Below are 15,997 nucleotides of genomic sequence, written 5' to 3'. Positions count from 1 at the left end.
GGGGCTGCGCCTGCGCGGTACGTCGCCGCGGGCCGCGTCTGGCGCGCCTGGGGTTCGGTTGGGGGTGTGGTGGGCCGCGGTGGTTCGGCCGGCTAGTGAGGGCTCGGGAGCGCGGCCGGCAGCATGCCAGAGATTAGGGTCACTCCCCTGGGTGAGTGTGGGCCGCGGAGGGCCGGGCCGGGCTCCCCTCCCGGGGGCGGCTGTGGGTCGGGTCCCTGCCCGCGGCTCTGCTACGCCCTCCGCGCTCCTCCCGGTGAAAGGAGGGTGGGTCCGGGACCGGGCGACCTCTCCTGGGGTCCACCCTCCGACGCCCCGGCACAGCCGCAGGGCCTGCGTGGTCGCTGCGCTGGCACCGGGCCGCGGGGACTGTGCCTCCGCTGCCCGCAGCTTCCCGCTCGCCCCGTCCAGCCGTCCGCTCTCACTTCAGCCTTGTCTCACTTCATCTCTGCAACGCTCTTTGTTGTTTTTATTTTTAAAAGAGGCTTTCCATTTTGTAAAAGATACACGCGCGCACTTTTAAAAGCCCAAAAAGCGCAGAACGTTGCGGAGGAGGAGGATCACTGAGAATCCAGGGTCCCAGGAACAACTGGGGTTACCTTTTTACGCTTTGGTGGCCCGCGCTTTAGAGGTCTCTGGGCGCCCTCCCCGCCCTGGCACTCCGTGCTCTTCCAGAACTGGCCGGGCTTCGTGTGCGGTTCCCCGCAGCTCTATTTTCTTTCTCATGGTATGAGCTCTTTCCCAAAATAGCATCCCCTCGTGTGGACGCTGAGCGGGAGAACACCCCTTCCTTCCTACCGGGTTAGAGCACACCCCCCCATGCCCCTGCCTCTGGCACCTCTCCAGGGTCTCCTCCGGTTGTGCTCTCCAACCTGCCCCTTCAGGATGTGGCCTCTTTCTCACCATCACTTTGAGCCGTTCTGCCTTTCTACTGCTTGTTACCCCAACCTGCACCTAATGTGCTCCCAGGGCCACAGCAGCAGCAAAGCACAGCCTCATGGGCTCCCTGGGCACATGGACCAGATACAGACAGTCTTGGGTCACTCCAACCACACAGCCTTTGTACAGATACCCCTCCCATCTCCCCTCTTTCCCTCTCCACCCTGCTCAGAAGTCATTTTAAGGTGGACTTACTTGCCTGGTTCTGGTTCTGGAACCTTCTGTGTCATATTCTTCAGGGTCTAAACTCAACCTGATGGGCTCAGTGCTGTGTCTTATCTACATGGCCATTGTCTCCTTCCTCTGAAACATAAACTCCTGTGGACATGGTGTCACCTTTCTTTGCTCCTGAGTCTTGCCTCCTTTTGTGTGTCCTAGACTCCCTCACATCCCCTGCCCAGTTTGGGCCACTGTCCTTGCTCCCTGGGATGGTTGTCCTGTTGGGAGCAGGGGCTAGTACCTAAGAGCTGAACTCTAGAGTCTGGGAAACCATCCCTGGCCCCATGCTAAGAGCCAGTGAGCCCATGGGCTGATCCCATGACTTCTGTAAAGAGGGGGAGCCCTCTCCTTCCCCCACTTCCAATGTCTGGAGGGCCCCTGTGCTGGGCACAGCTTAAGGGTTAAAGGCACAGCAGGGAGCATACAGCTGAGACCCTGGTGTCCTGGTGGGGCAGGAGCAGGCCTACGAGAGCCCTCCAGGCCACTACCTATGGCTGGGCTTCCTGAGGCACACAGACAAAGCTCTTGGTTGGAGTCACCTACTGTTGTCACGGGGGATTGAAGCTTCTAAAGGACCAGCCGTTCTGGGCCACCATGATGTGTGTGGTGCTCACAGAAGGTTCAGATGGCTGGCAGAGGGAGGCTTGTAGGATCAGGATGGAAAGATAGTCATTTGCTGTCATCAGGTCCTGCAAGGCTGTGTCCCTTTCTTCTTGGGCCTCCAGACCCCAGAGGAGGTAACGGATGGCTAGAGGTGTGGCATGGATGTTTCGTGCCTGGGGCTGGAGCAGATGAATAGGGCTTGAAGTCAGGAACATGGATAGGACTGTTAAATTCTGGGCTGTGGGTGCCCTGAGAGGGTGTGGTAGTGGGGCATCTACACTACAGTACACTGGACAGCTGAGGCTGTGGCTTCCCATAGCTGGGCAAACACCGTTTAGGTGCCCCTCTGCAGTGACATCGCCTGGAGGTACTTGATGCCTTCTGGGAGTAGGTCATGAGGGAGAGGGCCCCACAGCTCAGATACGACCCCAATTGAGTGTTCAAGAGGGGTGGTGACACCCTGTGGAGCACCGATGTAACCCCATTAAGTGCCAGTACCATAGTCCAGCACCTATTACACAGTCCCTAGCCTTTGAAGGTTCTGATCAGCCACAGTAGATGGGCTGCTGCCTCCCGAGGTGCGGGGCTTTTCCATCTGATTTAGTTGTTAGTGGCAGGGCCTGAGGCTGGAGGTGGAATTGGGGAGGGCATGTGAGCTAGAACTTGCTTGGTAGCCTTTGCCCCTGCCCTGCACATTTCCCTGGACTATGTGTACGGGTGGCAGTGGCAATGCTTCTTGCCTCACACATCATCTGTGCAGCAGCCATGGAGGTCTGGTTTGTCCAGCACACTGAGGGTTCTGCAGGGCCAGGGCCCCAGAGTGCCCAGTAGAGGTATGAGGCAGGTAGTAAGGCCTTGATCTTGGGGCTGGGGCAATCACTTGCAGCAGTTGAGAAAGGGACATGGGGGTGGCAGCATCTAATCTCGTCTTCCTTTTCAGGGGCTGGCCAGGATGTGGGCCGAAGCTGCATCCTGGTGTCCATTGCTGGCAAGAATGTCATGCTGGACTGTGGAATGCACATGGGCTTCAATGATGACGTGAGTCCCAAGGGAAGGTGGCCTGTAGGGACCTCACTCGGCAGGACCCCAGGCTCCAGAGCGTCAGGCTCTGATGGTGGAGTAGGAAGTCTAGGCAGGTGGGCAGTAGTAGGAGGCAGGTGGGTCTGGGGTCACTGCATTCCCCGGCAGTCCCTCCACTATCACTTGACAGATAGGGTGCCTTGTGTGGAAAGGTTGATCTGTATGGAGCAGGGGCTCTTGGGCTCCTTGCAGGGTCATGTGGGGCAGCTTGGCACTCCCCACTCAGGGCTTGGTTACTGGTTCTGGCAGTTTGACCCCTCCCTGTGTTCTTGGAGCTGTGAGCAGTCAGTGATCCTGGTGTCGCCTACAAGGGTGGGGGTGCTGGTGTCCAGGCTCAGCCTGCGCTCTCATTCCCCACTCCTGGGGGCTGCTCTCTGGAATGCTGGCAGATCCAGGGATGCTGTGCTCTGACCCTTTCTCTTGGCTTCTCAGAGGCGCTTCCCTGACTTCTCCTACATCACCCGCAACGGCCGGCTGACCGACTTTCCTGGACTGTGTGATCATCAGGTGGGCACCTTTCATTTTTTTTTTTTTTAATTTTTTTATTTATGTATGATAGTCACAGAGAGAGAGGCAGAGACATAGGCAGAGGGAGAAGCAGGCTCCATGCCCCGGGAGCCGGACGTGGGATTCGATCCCGGGTCTCCAGGATCGCGCCCTGGGCCAAAGGCAGGCGCTAAACCACTGCGCCACCCAGGGATCCCAGGTGGGCACCTTTCAGCTGTTAGTGGTAGTGTTGTGTGTTGTGGGCTCACATCTTTTTTTTTTTTAACTTTTTTTATTTTTAAAGATTTTATTTATTTATTCTTGAGAGAGAGAAGGAGAGACAGAGCCAGAGACACAGGCAGAGGGAGAAGCAGGCTCCATGCACCGGGAGCCAGACGTGGGATTCGATCCCAGGTCTCCAGGATCGCGCCCTGGGCCAAAGGCAGGCGCCAAACCACTGCGCCACCCAGGGATCCCTGTGGGCTCACATCTAACCCCACCTTGAGGACGCTTAAGAGCCCAGGAGAGCTGCCTAGGTTTTGTTCCAGGGTACTGATGTGGCACGCCCCAGGGCTGGTCGTCCTGGAGGTTGTGTATGTGCATGAGGTCATAGGTATTCACAGTTGCTCCTTGGTGGGCTCTGGTCAGCACGGTGGAGCTAGGGGGCATCCTGTGCTATGCATGCCTATTGGCTGTGCCCAAGTGTCATGAATGAGAGCTCCATGTACCCCAGGAAGATGAGGCTGTGTTAGGGCAACAGGCCCATGGTAGGGAGGCCCCTCACCCCCCCGCCGCATTGCAGGATGGCCCGTTTCTCGTGAGATCTCCCCCAGGCTCCTTCTCAGGCCTCCTCACTCAGCCTCTCAGCATCATTTGGCAGCAGTGACTATGCCCTTCCTGCTGGTCCTCGATTCTCACAGACTTTCCCATATGTTCCCATCCACCCTGCCCCTGACATCCAGACTTGGGTCAGGCCCCTCTGGTGGCAGTCGACCTCCCCAGCCTGGCTGAATGGGGCTCCTGCTTTCCTCCAATTCCTCACGCTCCACCCAGATGGTCCACGGTGTGTGTGGTCCAGCCCATTCTCAGACCCTGACCTTTTCCATGTGGCCAGATGACCACACAGCCTCTTGCTGGTCTTCTCTCTGCATCTCCAAGCCAGAGGATCTCTGACCCAAGGCAGCCCTGTCCTCATCTGCTTTGAGGCTCTTGTGGTCTCGGTTCCTCTTGGATATGGGCTTGAATGCAGCGGGTCTGCTCCATTCGTGGACACACAGCACTCTGTTCCCTCTGCCCCAGTGCCTTCCTGCCATGGTTCACATGCCATGGGGTCTTCCTGCCCATCTATCTGCCAGAGATGGTATCTGTCCTGATGCCCCGTCCTCCTTATTACTCTATAGAACACGTGTCCATCTGATACGAGTATTACCTCTTTACTGCTTACTACTTCATCAGACACTTAGACTGTAAGTTCCAGGTAGATGGTAGTTTTTATCTATTTTGCTCATTCCTCATTCTGTGGTACTTAGGACAACATCTGATACACAGTAGGCAGTCAGGACATGAATGGATGAATGGATGGAATGGCTGTGAGTCTCTGCTGGTGTGGAGGGGCTGTGGAGGGGGCAGGCTTGGTTGGGGAGCAGTGGTCCTGGGCTGACCTGTGTTGCACCCCCAGCCACTTCCACCTGGACCACTGTGGGGCACTCCCCTACTTCAGCGAGATGGTGGGCTATGACGGGCCCATCTACATGACCCACCCCACCCAGGCCATCTGCCCCATCCTGCTGGAGGACTACCGCAAGATTGCTGTGGACAAGAAGGGCGAGGCCAACTTCTTCACCTCCCAGATGATCAAAGACTGTATGAAGAAGGTGGTAGCTGTCCACCTCCACCAGACGGTCCAGGTCAGGGTACCAACAGACCCCATCTCACTCTGCTATTGCGAGACCACCAGGAGGCAGCACTGGGCAAGCACATGGGGTCCCAGCCCAGATTCAGAGGCTTACAGGGCAGTGTGCCAAGCGCCCATCAAGCATGTGGAACCTCTGCTGTTCCCCAGCTCTGCCTGAGTGCTTCTGAGAGGGTGTGTCCGCCAGGGGCAGCAGGTGGCAGAGACTGGACAGTGAGATGGGCAAACCCCAAAAGGCAGCCAGTACTGGGCTCTGGAGTTTGTTTTTTGTCTCAGTAACTTATGTGTGGGTCAGTGAGGAAGTGAAGGGTTTTAAGCAGGCAAATGCAATCAAATTGGGTAAAATTTATCACAAAGATTATAGTATAGATTTGTTTGTTTCTTCTTAGGGTCAGTGGGTTTTGCTTGTTATTAGGTACCTGTGTACTTTTAGTTATTTCATTTCTGGTTGAACCTGTTGTCAACACGAAGTACGTGTGTTTATCTTTAATAATGATTTTTATCTTAAAGTCTGTGTCTCTGGTAATATCATACCATCCTCAGATTTCCTGCTTTTGGCTCTTTGTATAGTATGTCTTTCTATTGTTTTACTTTCAGCTTTACGCATCATGTTTAAATGTAGCTCTTTAAAAAAAATTATTTATTTATTTATTCATGAGAGACAGAGAGAGAGAGGCAGAGACATAGGCAGAGGGAGAAGCAGGCTCCATGCAGGGAGCCCGATGCGGGACTTGATCCCGGGACTCTAGGATCACGCTCTGAGCTGAAGGCAGACACTCAACCGCTGAGCCACCCAGGCGTCCCAAATACATTTTAAGTGTCAAAATACTCTTTTAAGTGTCATGTAATTTTGTTTTGTTTTGTTTTAGACATGTGAAAATTTATTTATTTACTTTTAAATTTTTATTTATTTATGATAGTCACAGAGAGAGAGAGAGAGAGAGAGAGGCAGAGACATAGGCAGAGGGAGAAGCAGGCTCCATGCAATGGGAGCCTGACGTGGGATTCGATCCTGGGTCTCCAGGATCGCGCCCTGGGCCAAAGGCAGGCGCCAAACCGCTGCGCCACCAAGGGTTCCCTGAAAATTTATTACTGTCCTGTTTTCACCATCGAACGTAGGATCTTGGTTTTCGCTTTTTGCCTTTGTATAAGGCCAAAAGAGAGATGTTGGCTATTTTAACTATTTTCTTTTCTTAAGATTTCATTTATTTATTCATGAGAGACACAGAGAGAGCAAGAGGCAGAGACACAGGCAGAGGGAGAAGCAGGCTCCACGCAGGGAGCCTGACATGGGACTCGATCCCGGGACTCCAGGACCACACCCTGGGCTGAAGGCAGCGCTAAACCACCGAGCCACCCAGGGATCCCTATTTTAACAATTTTATTTTTTTTTTTTTTTTTTTTTTTTTTTTTTTTTTTTAATTTTTATTTATTTATGATAGTCACAGAGAGAGAGAGAGAGAGAGGCAGAGACATAGGCAGAGGGAGAAGCAGGCTCCATGCACCGGGAGCCTGATGTGGGATTCGATCCTGGGTCTCCAGGATCGCGCCCTGGGCCAAAGGCAGGCGCCAAACCGCTGCGCCACCCAGGGATCCCTATTTTAACAATTTTAAAGCAAACTCCAGGAATGTCACTAACAGCTTGACCTTTGTGACCAAATCCAGCAACCACAACATCATCATTTTCCTCAATAAAATTCAAACAGCCATCATTGAGTACCAAGCTGTGATTTTTTGCCATTCTTGATCAGCTGGACCCTGACACACTTCCTGATGGCAGAATTTGGCTATTTGGCTTCAACTCCTACTTCTAGCACAATTCCCCTTGCATGGGAAGCACCTTCAACTCAGCTGCTGAGCTATCCAGGCGTCCTTTATTTATTTTTAAAGATTTTATTTATTTGTTCATGAGAGAGACAGAGAGAGAGGCAGAGACAAAGGCAGAATGAGAAGCAAGCTCCATCCGGGGAGCTCTATGTGGGACTTGATCCTGGGATCCCAGGATCACATCCTGAGCCGAAGGCAGACTCAACTGCTGAGCCATCCAGAAGTCTCAAATATTTTATTTTTATTTATTCATGAGAGACACAGAGAGGCAGAGACATAAGAAGAGAGAAGCAGGCTCCCTGCAAGGAGACCAATGCAGGACTCTATCCCAGGACCTATTACACCCTGAGCCAAAGGCAGATGCTCAACCATTGAGCCACCCAGGTGAACCCTGTTCTTCACTTTTTGAGATAATTTACTTTCCTCCTGAAGAACGCCAGTATGGATCTGTTGGCAATGAATTCACTTTTGTTTGTCTGCACATGGGTCTGCTTCACTCTCATTCCTGAAGGACTCTTCATTCTGTGTGGAATTATAGTTTGGCAATTTCTTTCTCTCAGTACTTTGAATATGTCTTCTTATTCACTGTTTGGAAGAGAATCTTTTTTTTTTAAAGATTTTATTTATTAATTCATGAGAGAGAGAGGCAGAGACGCAGGCTGAGGGAGAAGCAGGCTCCATGCAGGAAGCCCGATGTGGGACTCGATCCTGGGGCTCCAGGATTACACCCTGGGCTGAAGGCGGCACTAAACCGCTGAGCCACCTGGGCTGCCCTGGAAGAGAATCTTTAATCTTAGGCTGCTTGTAGGATTATGCCTTTTTCTTTGGATTATGGTGCATGTGCTGTGGTGGCCCTGCATGTTCTCTTCTCCTGGAGCCTACCAGAGGTGAAGCCTCTTGGATCTGTGACCTGGGGTCTTTTGTCATATTCTTCCAGTGTTACACCTGCCCATTGTCCTCAACCCAGGGCCCAGATTGAGGAATGTTAGGCCTTCTTGCTCCAGACCTTCCCTCACATGTTTATTGTTCTGTGCTTTGTGCTAGGCAGTCCTTTCTATGTATTGATACTCTTTGATTATATATAACATGCTGTTAAATTAATCTGTTCAGTTCTTTACTGGGGTTATTACAGTTTCTGGTTTAGAATTTCTGCTTTTTAAAATAATTTCTCATTTTTTTGGTCAACATTCTGTCTTGAATTTCTCCAAATATTTTGATCACAGCCCTCTCAAACTCTGTCTGAAAATTGTAGGAGCCCTGAATCTACTTCTCTAGATAGTTGTTTCTCTTGTTTTACATGGTCTTGTCTTATTTCTTGTGTCTGGCTGCTTTTGGTTGAGAATTGGGCATTATGTGTGAGAAACAGGAAATGATAAGGCTTGGAACCATGTTTTCCTCTTCTGCCCTCTGCCTTCCTGGTGTCTACCTTCCTGGTCCCTCTGCCATCCTCTTCAACTGACCACATACCAGCATAGCTGGCAGACCTGACTTGAACCCTCTCCTCTGTAGGTGGACGATGAACTTGAAATCAAAGCCTACTATGCAGGCCACGTGCTGGGGGCAGCCATGTTCCAGATTAAAGTGGGCTCAGAGTCTGTGGTCTACACGGTCAGTGGAAGCATTTGGGGCACAGGGGGTGCTGCTTGGCCAGGGGGAGGAGGCACCCACTTTACTGCCACATTCTTTGCCAGGGTGATTATAATATGACCCCAGACCGGCATTTGGGGTGAGTAGACAGGTTTGTTTCCTCCTGTGGGGACCCCCCCCCGCAAGTGTGCAGTGATACTTGTGGATGTGCTTGGTGCCTGGGCTGTCTGTGCATTGGTTTCTGCCACGTGTCCCCTATGCATGGCAAAGGCTCTTCCTCCTGTCTCCCCTGAAGTGTGCTGCTTTGCCAAAGGGTCCAGGGAGGCTGTGGCTGGGGTCTGTTTTGCTGCTTCTCGCTTTGCAGCCATGTGGGTTGTCCACCTCTGGCCATACCCTCCTCTGTTACAGAGCCGCCTGGATTGACAAATGTCGCCCCAACCTACTCATCACAGAATCTACATATGCCACCACCATCCGGGACTCCAAACGCTGCCGGGAGCGAGACTTTCTGAAGAAGGTCCACGAGGCTGTGGAGCGTGGCGGGAAGGTAGCTGGTGCTGGCAGGGTGTCAGGCAGGGCTCTGGGCTATGTGCCTGTCCTGACCATGCTACACAGTCCTTCAGCCACCCCTGGCATGTCAGGAGATGGGTGCTGTGTGTTCTGGGCATGCAGGGAGGAAAGTTTGCTCAGCATTAGTAGGAAACACTCCTCTGGACTAGAGGAGTGCTTATTCAGGCCTCATGTCAGATCCCAGCATAAGGCTGGCCAGAGTATCCACCATGGTCATTTCTGGACAGATTGTGGCTGGGAGCAGGACTTAAGGGCAGAATGTGTGGGCCTTACCTATGGCTCATATAGGGCCTCTGGCCATCAACTACCAGCAGGGCTAGTCTTTATAGCAGCTGCTCCCTGAGCAGGCAGCCGTAGGGAACATGCGTCTGCTCACTGTGATCAGATGTGGGTTCAGCTTGGTTGGGGCTCCTGCATGAGCTAGCCTTGTCCTCCCTCTTTAGGTGCTGATCCCTGTGTTTGCCCTGGGCCGCGCTCAGGAGCTCTGCATCCTGCTGGAGACCTTCTGGTAGGTGCAGCCAGATTGTTTTCGGGGACCTCTGGCCTGAGTGGGCATTAGCCATAGGCAGGGTGTACAGAGCTTAGGCTGTAGTGCTGGCAGCTATTAGGTAGAGTCAGGGTGCCTGACATCTGCAGGGGTGCCTTCCCAAGCCAGGAGGCTTGTGGTGTCATGTTGTCCCACACCAGGCCCCCCTAACCACATGCTCTGTATTCCCATCATCTGACCCACTGTAGGGTGAGGTGAGGGCATCAGGGAGTCATTCCTTACACTGGGCACAACCCAGGTTGGTGGTGTGGGGGTGACAGGGGCCCGTCATTCCATGGCAGCCTCCTCTACTGTGGCCCTGCACTGCCCACAGGGAACGCATGAACCTGAAGGCCCCCATTTACTTCTCCACGGGCCTGACAGAGAAGGCCAACCACTACTATAAGCTCTTCATAACCTGGACCAACCAGAAGATCCGTAAGACCTTCGTCCAGAGGAACATGTTTGAGTTTAAGCACATCAAGGCCTTTGACCGAGCATTTGCTGACAATCCAGGTCCCATGGTGAGGCTCTGGCCAGGAGGGCTGGGGATGGCTCTCCTGCGTCTCTTGTAACATAGTCACACCTGCCTCGGACTTGGACACCTGGGCCAATGCTGGCTGTCCACATAATGCACTTCCTCTGTGCCTGGGACATTCAAGGAGTCCCTGCATATAGGTCTCCCTTAGGGAATGGGGTGCACTGTGCTGGGGGATGGACGGAAGTCAGGGTAGGGCCTGTGACCAGTACTGGTTCTATGACAGGCGGGCACTGCTGCCCTGATTGTCGCACACACCCCCGCAGGTTGTGTTTGCCACCCCAGGCATGTTGCACGCTGGCCAGTCCCTGCAGATCTTTCGGAAGTGGGCAGGGAACGAGAAGAACATGGTAAGAGGTCTGGCTCCCAGGATCAGATGTGGGCCTGTAGGGGAAGGGGTTAGTGAGGACAGGAGCTCTGCTTGGTTAGCAGACACCACTGTTGTCAGAATAGGGCTCAGTATGCTGGGGCCATGTCTTACCCAGGCCGACTCCTGCTATATGTTGGCCTATTTGCATCAGGTAGTAAAGCCTCTGGCCATCTGAGCTGATGGGTTCTCAGGCCCTGGGTGGGCTTGGGTCTGCAGTGGGGCCTGTGATAGGGAGCTGCTGGCACAGGAAAGGTGCCATTAAGGGTACAGGTTCTGCCGGGCAGGGAGGACCCCCCTGAGGTGGGAGTGGGGGTGGCTGGCAGCTCCATTTCTCCCTTCCCATAGGTCATCATGCCTGGCTACTGCGTGCAGGGCACTGTGGGCCATAAGATCCTCAGTGGGCAGCGCAAACTGGAGATGGAGGGGCGGCAGGTGGTAAGTCCCTACTTGGGTTGGTGGGGAGCCCTCAGCCTGCTGCTCGTGGTTAACGGCCTATATGCACTGTGACGCTGCAGTTGGAGGTCAAGATGCAGGTGGAGTACATGTCCTTCAGTGCCCATGCTGATGCCAAGGGCATCATGCAGCTGGTGGGCCAGGCGGAGCCCGAGAGTGTGCTGCTCGTACATGGGGAAGCCAAGAAGATGGAGTTCCTGAAGCAGAAGATTGAGCAGGAATTCCGTAGGCAGCCCAGGCATGGGGTGGGGGTGGGGGGGGGGCGTGGGCTTGGGCTGATAAAGGGAATGTGGGCATGGTCTACCCATGGGTTCAGTGTGGGCAGGGCCAGGTGGTCTGGACTGAGGCTCTCTGCCCCTCTCTCTTGCCCAGGGGTCAACTGCTACATGCCAGCCAATGGTGAGACGGTGACGCTGCCCACAAGCCCCAGCATCCCTGTGGGCATCTCACTGGGGCTGCTGAAGCGGGAGATGGCACAGGGTATGCAAGGGAGGGCAGTGGGCAGGGGCAGGGCAGCAGCACAGCAGGTGGACAGCGCTCATCCCTGTCCCTTTCTCTGCAGGATTGCTTCCTGATGTCAAAAAGCCACGGCTCCTACATGGCACTCTGATCATGAAGGACAGTGTGAGTATGTGTGTGCCTGGGTGGGGGTACGGGGTGCCCCCATGCCCCCTGACTTGCCCCTGCCCCACAGAACTTCCGGCTCGTGTCCTCAGAGCAGGCGCTCAAGGAACTGGGCCTGGCTGAGCATCAGCTGCGCTTTACCTGCCGTGTGCACCTACATGACCCTCGTAAGGAGCAGGAGATGGCCGTGCGTGTCTATAGCCATCTGAAGAGGTGGGTACTGCACTCCTGGCCCTAGGGGTGGCAGGCAGAGGGCACAATGTGGGGTCTCACTGCACCTCCCCACAGTGTCCTCAAGGACCACTGTGTGCAGCATCTTCCTGATGGGTCTGTGACGGTGGAGTCCATCCTCATCCAGGCTGCTGCCCACTCAGAGGACCCAGGCACCAAGGTGCTGCTGGTCTCCTGGACCTACCAGGTAAGTGGCAGGTCAGGGTGGGTGGGGACTGCCCAGGTGTGCTGCTTGGGGAGAACAAGATGATCGCCTTCTCTTGTCTCTGGCTCCAGGACGAAGAGCTGGGAAGTTACCTCACGTCGCTGCTCAAGAAGGGCCTACCCCAGGCCAGCAGCTAAGGTCAGCTGGTCACCATAGGGACTTGGGCTTCCCCTCCAGGGCCACATGTGTCTCAGCCCTCATTCTGTGTCCCTGGATGGGGAGCCCACGGCTGGTTACAGCCTTGTCTTTGAGGACAAGACCACAAGTGTCACTGCCTGCCCAACTGGCTGGTTTTGGCTGAGGAAAGAAAGAACTCTGGGGACCTCATGACCTTTTATTTCTGTTCCTGAGCCCCTGAGATGGGTGGCTGCACCTGAGGTACTAATTTTCAGTAAAAACAGAACCAAAGACGGTGTGGATATTCCCTTCTTGATGCTCAAACCTTTTTCCTTCAGTCCACCCATAGCAGGTGCCCAGGCATGTGGGGCCTTTGGGCAGGTGCAGGCCAGTGGGGGGCAGGAGGCCCACATGCCTGCAGAGCTGGGCAGGGTCCAGTGGCTGGGCTGTGTTGGCTGCCCTGACCTCAGTGGGGCTTCTGGGGGTTTTCTGTGGCTTCCATGTGGTAAACCCTGTAGGGCACAGAAGGTTTTCTGCAGAGGCTGGGCCTGGCTGTAGATGCGGAGCTTCCTTCCAGGCTGCAGAGCCCCTGCCTCTCCAGGCCCCCCTACTCTCTGAAAAGAGCCCCTGCCTCTCCAACCCTCCCCTACTAAGAACTTGATTCCAGGCCCAGGTCAGGAATATAGCTTGGGTGTGGGGCCCCAGGAAAAGAGGTACCTTACTCCAAGTCTCCTGCTTGTGGGCTGCTGGTCTCCAACTGGATTTTTTGGTTAATCTGGGGTTTCTCTGCCTCCAGGGCCCTGACTTTCCTGCTGAACACAGGCTGGATTCCCACCTGGCAGCAGGACAGATAAGGGCTATAGCTGTCCTGTCACCAAGAGCTCCTCCCCTGTCAAGCACCCAGGCTCAGGAGGGAGGGGGGTCAGTCAGTAGGTGTACTTGGCATCTCTGCAGGCAGTCCACTCTTACCAAGGTTCTCGTAGAGCACTGACTTGAGGAATAAGCCATGGGCTGGGGCCACACGCGCCTGGTGCCTACCCAGGGGGTCTCGGCTTTCCAGGATCACCTTCACCTGAGCAGGCCTCAAGGCCCCTAGCCCCACAGCCACCAGCACAGCTGTCATCCTCCGCACCTGCAACCCAAGGCCAAGACTGCCATTGGGCCCAGCCCTCAGGGCACCCCCACTCCCACCCCCGTCCAGGTGGCTCAGGGCAGAGCCCACCTGTCTGTATAGGAAGGACCGGCTCTCGAACTCCAGGTTCCAGAAATGCAACCTAGAAACACGAGCACATGTGGTCTCTGGGCCAGGGCAGCTCTGAGTCCATGCCACAACCTCGTGGGTGGGGGAGGGGGGTGGGGGGAGGCTGGGGAAGACTGGTTCCCCCTGTCTTCCAACGCAGCAGTTCCCACTGGCCACTCTACCCTCAAGTGAAGCTGGTGGGAGGGGCATCGGGAGTGGGAGGGGCAGCAGAGCCTTCTGAGGGCCTTGGCAGTGGGGACAGGGCCCTCAGGTGGAGGTGATGCTGAGGTGGAGGTCTGGGGGCAGGGCTCTGGGGCAGTGGAGGCTTCGAGCACAGCCAGCTCATCTACCAGACACCCAAGCCCCAGGCCAGGGATCTTCAGCTGACCATGCAGAAGCCCCTCCCCACTTCAGTGCTGGCTCAGACTGGGAAGTTTTGTAAGTCAACAGCTGAGGTCGGACCAGAGGCCCCAGGGACCGGAGAAGCAACCCCCTGCCAGGTAGGGCCGGAACCACTGGCCTGGTGCTTCTTTTTCAGCAAAGCCTTTACAGCAGCTGCCAAGGTCCATTTACTAGCCAATGAGTGCCGCACCGGGCAGGGCAGAGAGACCTTGGAGAAAGAGCATTTTCTGTTTTCTGCCCCCAGTATGGCAGGAACCCAGGCGGGGTGGGGGAGTGGGGCAGCTTGCAGGTTCATGGCTGTTGGGGCCATGCCACTCAACTGACTAGCTAATCTCCCCAGGAGGGCTGATGGGGCCCAGAGGGGTGCACTACCCTTGCCAGGGAAGGTGCTAAGTCGAGCTCCCCCAGCCTCTGGCCTGTGTGCAGGGTGCCCTTCCTTACCTCTTCTCCTGGGCAAGGACAAAGGGGCTGCCTGGGTCAGGGGACACTGAGGCTCGGCGCAGTGTGCGCACTGAGCTAGTGGTCGGGCTGCCAGCTGACTGGAAGGCTCTGAAGTCATGTGTCCCCAGGAGGTGCTGGGCAGCCTCCTGCATGGCATCCACATCCAAGCAGCTGTGGGGAGCCAGATGAGTGGTCAGGAGGGAGTAGCCAGCCAGGTGGGCCTGGCAACCCCCTCTGGCTCACGCACACCCCACACTCACTCTGCCCTCAGTGGCCAGCATCGGTTTCGTTCAAACACAGACAGCTGGTCAGGCCGGTGGCAGCCCGTGACCAGGCGGTACAGGTAGGTCCTGGATGTGGCTGCATGGCGGGCATGGAAGTCACTGGGTACTCTGAAAGCTTGCAGTACACTGTGGGAGCAAGATTAGGTACTCCACAGAGATCCCACAAAGTTCCGTCCTGACCCCAAGAGATTCCGGACTTAGGGCCTCCACCCACCCTGGACCAGTCTGGAGACAGCAGACGGGTGCTCACCGGATGGCCGGGTGCCTCACGTGGGCGTTGAGTGCCTCTGCCAGGACTTCGGGGGAGAAAGGAGGCTGGCCTGAGCGGCGCTGGACGTCCAGATGGGCCGCGTTGCTCAGCGCGTGAACCCCCGCATCTGTGCGGCTGGAGATCGTGAACCTGACAGGCACCACCGAATTCAGCCGCTTTGCAGCTTCCTGCGGGTACAGAGCTCCCTGGGGTGAAGGCCGCAGCCCCAGGGCGCGGGGGCTCCCACATGTCCCTGCCCCGGGTCTCTCCCTCTCCACTGCGGGCGGCGGGCAGGCAGAACTCACCTCCAGGTAGTTGAGGACGCCGACTGCGCGCTGGGAGCCCCTGACGGCCGCGACCCCGCTGCAGGAGAAGGCGGGCGCAGGTGAGCAGGGGGAGGCCACCCCCCCCCCCCCCGCGGTCCTCCCGGCGTCGGGCCCTAAATCTGGCTCCCACCCCCCACCTCGGGGCCGCGGGGAGGACCGGAGCCGTACTTAAAGTCCGTGCCCAAGTACTGGAAGTACACGAGGTAGCGCGCGGTCACCGAGCCTGAGGCCGGGCCCATGGCGGGAGCGGCGGAGAGGCTCCGGGTCCGCGGGACCGGGCGAAGGCTGGGGGTGAGCCACCCCAAACTCAGCAGAACCACACGTGTGCCCGGAGCGCCTGCGCGCCCAGAAAAGCAGCGTGGCCACGCCCCCGCCCCTGCGCCTGCGCCGTAGCGTTCCTCCCGCCTGGGCAGTCCAGCACTCACCCGCCCCACGACGGCTGAGGGCGGGAGCGGGGGGCGGGGCCAGACTTAAGGGAGCGGGTGCAAACTGCGGAGCCGTTGGAGAGAGAGTGGGCCGGATCCCGCCAGCGGCGCCCGGGAGGCGCTCCCGTGGGCTTTCACACTTCCGTCCACCCTCGCTCCTGTTCCCCCGCGCCCGCCGGCCTGGAGTGGCTCCGTCCCCACGATCCGCGCCGGCGGTTCTTGCAAACGCCCCGAGTTGCTCAGCGGTCGCATTGCTGGAGCAAGCAGTCCCGCGCCCTTCCAGCGCCCCGGGTTCAGCCGACTGTGTCTGGGTCCGACTCCGTCGCGGCCCGTAGTGGCCTGGGA

At 56.3% G+C, this 15,997-nt stretch overlaps 2 protein-coding genes across 3 annotated transcripts; one reads left to right on the top strand and one right to left on the bottom strand.

The window, feature by feature from the left end:
- The first annotated feature begins 12 nt into the window (after positions 1–12).
- On the top strand, positions 13–12,577 carry INTS11 (integrator complex subunit 11). Its single transcript, XM_038537597.1, is given in 18 exon segments — positions 13–151; positions 2,699–2,796; positions 3,271–3,321; positions 3,323–3,345; positions 5,003–5,231; positions 8,573–8,671; positions 8,755–8,789; positions 9,059–9,197; positions 9,664–9,728; positions 10,081–10,270; positions 10,551–10,634; positions 11,000–11,089; positions 11,170–11,332; positions 11,480–11,587; positions 11,670–11,731; positions 11,802–11,944; positions 12,020–12,149; positions 12,239–12,577. Coding segments are annotated over 18 exon segments (1,803 nt in total). The 5' UTR covers positions 13–123; the 3' UTR covers positions 12,305–12,577.
- Positions 12,488–15,599, bottom strand: PUSL1 (pseudouridine synthase like 1). Of its 2 annotated transcripts, XM_038537598.1 has the most exons (9): positions 15,396–15,597; positions 15,207–15,264; positions 14,902–15,089; positions 14,628–14,777; positions 14,368–14,538; positions 13,507–13,558; positions 13,254–13,416; positions 13,002–13,119; positions 12,488–12,796 (listed from the first exon to the last, which is right to left on the bottom strand). In XM_038537598.1, exons 1-8 carry the CDS (start codon positions 15,464–15,466, stop codon positions 13,055–13,057), a joined length of 918 nt encoding a protein of 305 aa, XP_038393526.1. In that variant the 5' UTR covers positions 15,467–15,597; the 3' UTR covers positions 12,488–12,796; positions 13,002–13,054. The 2 variants fall into 2 exon arrangements, with proteins under 2 accessions (XP_038393526.1, XP_038393527.1); XM_038537599.1 differs by lacking the exon at positions 13,254–13,416 and having other exon boundaries at positions 15,396–15,599.
- Between the last annotated feature and the right edge of the window lie 398 nt (positions 15,600–15,997).

Source organism: Canis lupus, chromosome 5 (genome assembly GCF_011100685.1).
Source record: "Canis lupus familiaris isolate Mischka breed German Shepherd chromosome 5, alternate assembly UU_Cfam_GSD_1.0, whole genome shotgun sequence".
Classification (NCBI taxonomy): domain Eukaryota; kingdom Metazoa; phylum Chordata; class Mammalia; order Carnivora; family Canidae; genus Canis; species Canis lupus.
Note: the sequence above shows the minus strand (reverse complement) of the source record. Positions and strands in the feature narration are given on the sequence as shown.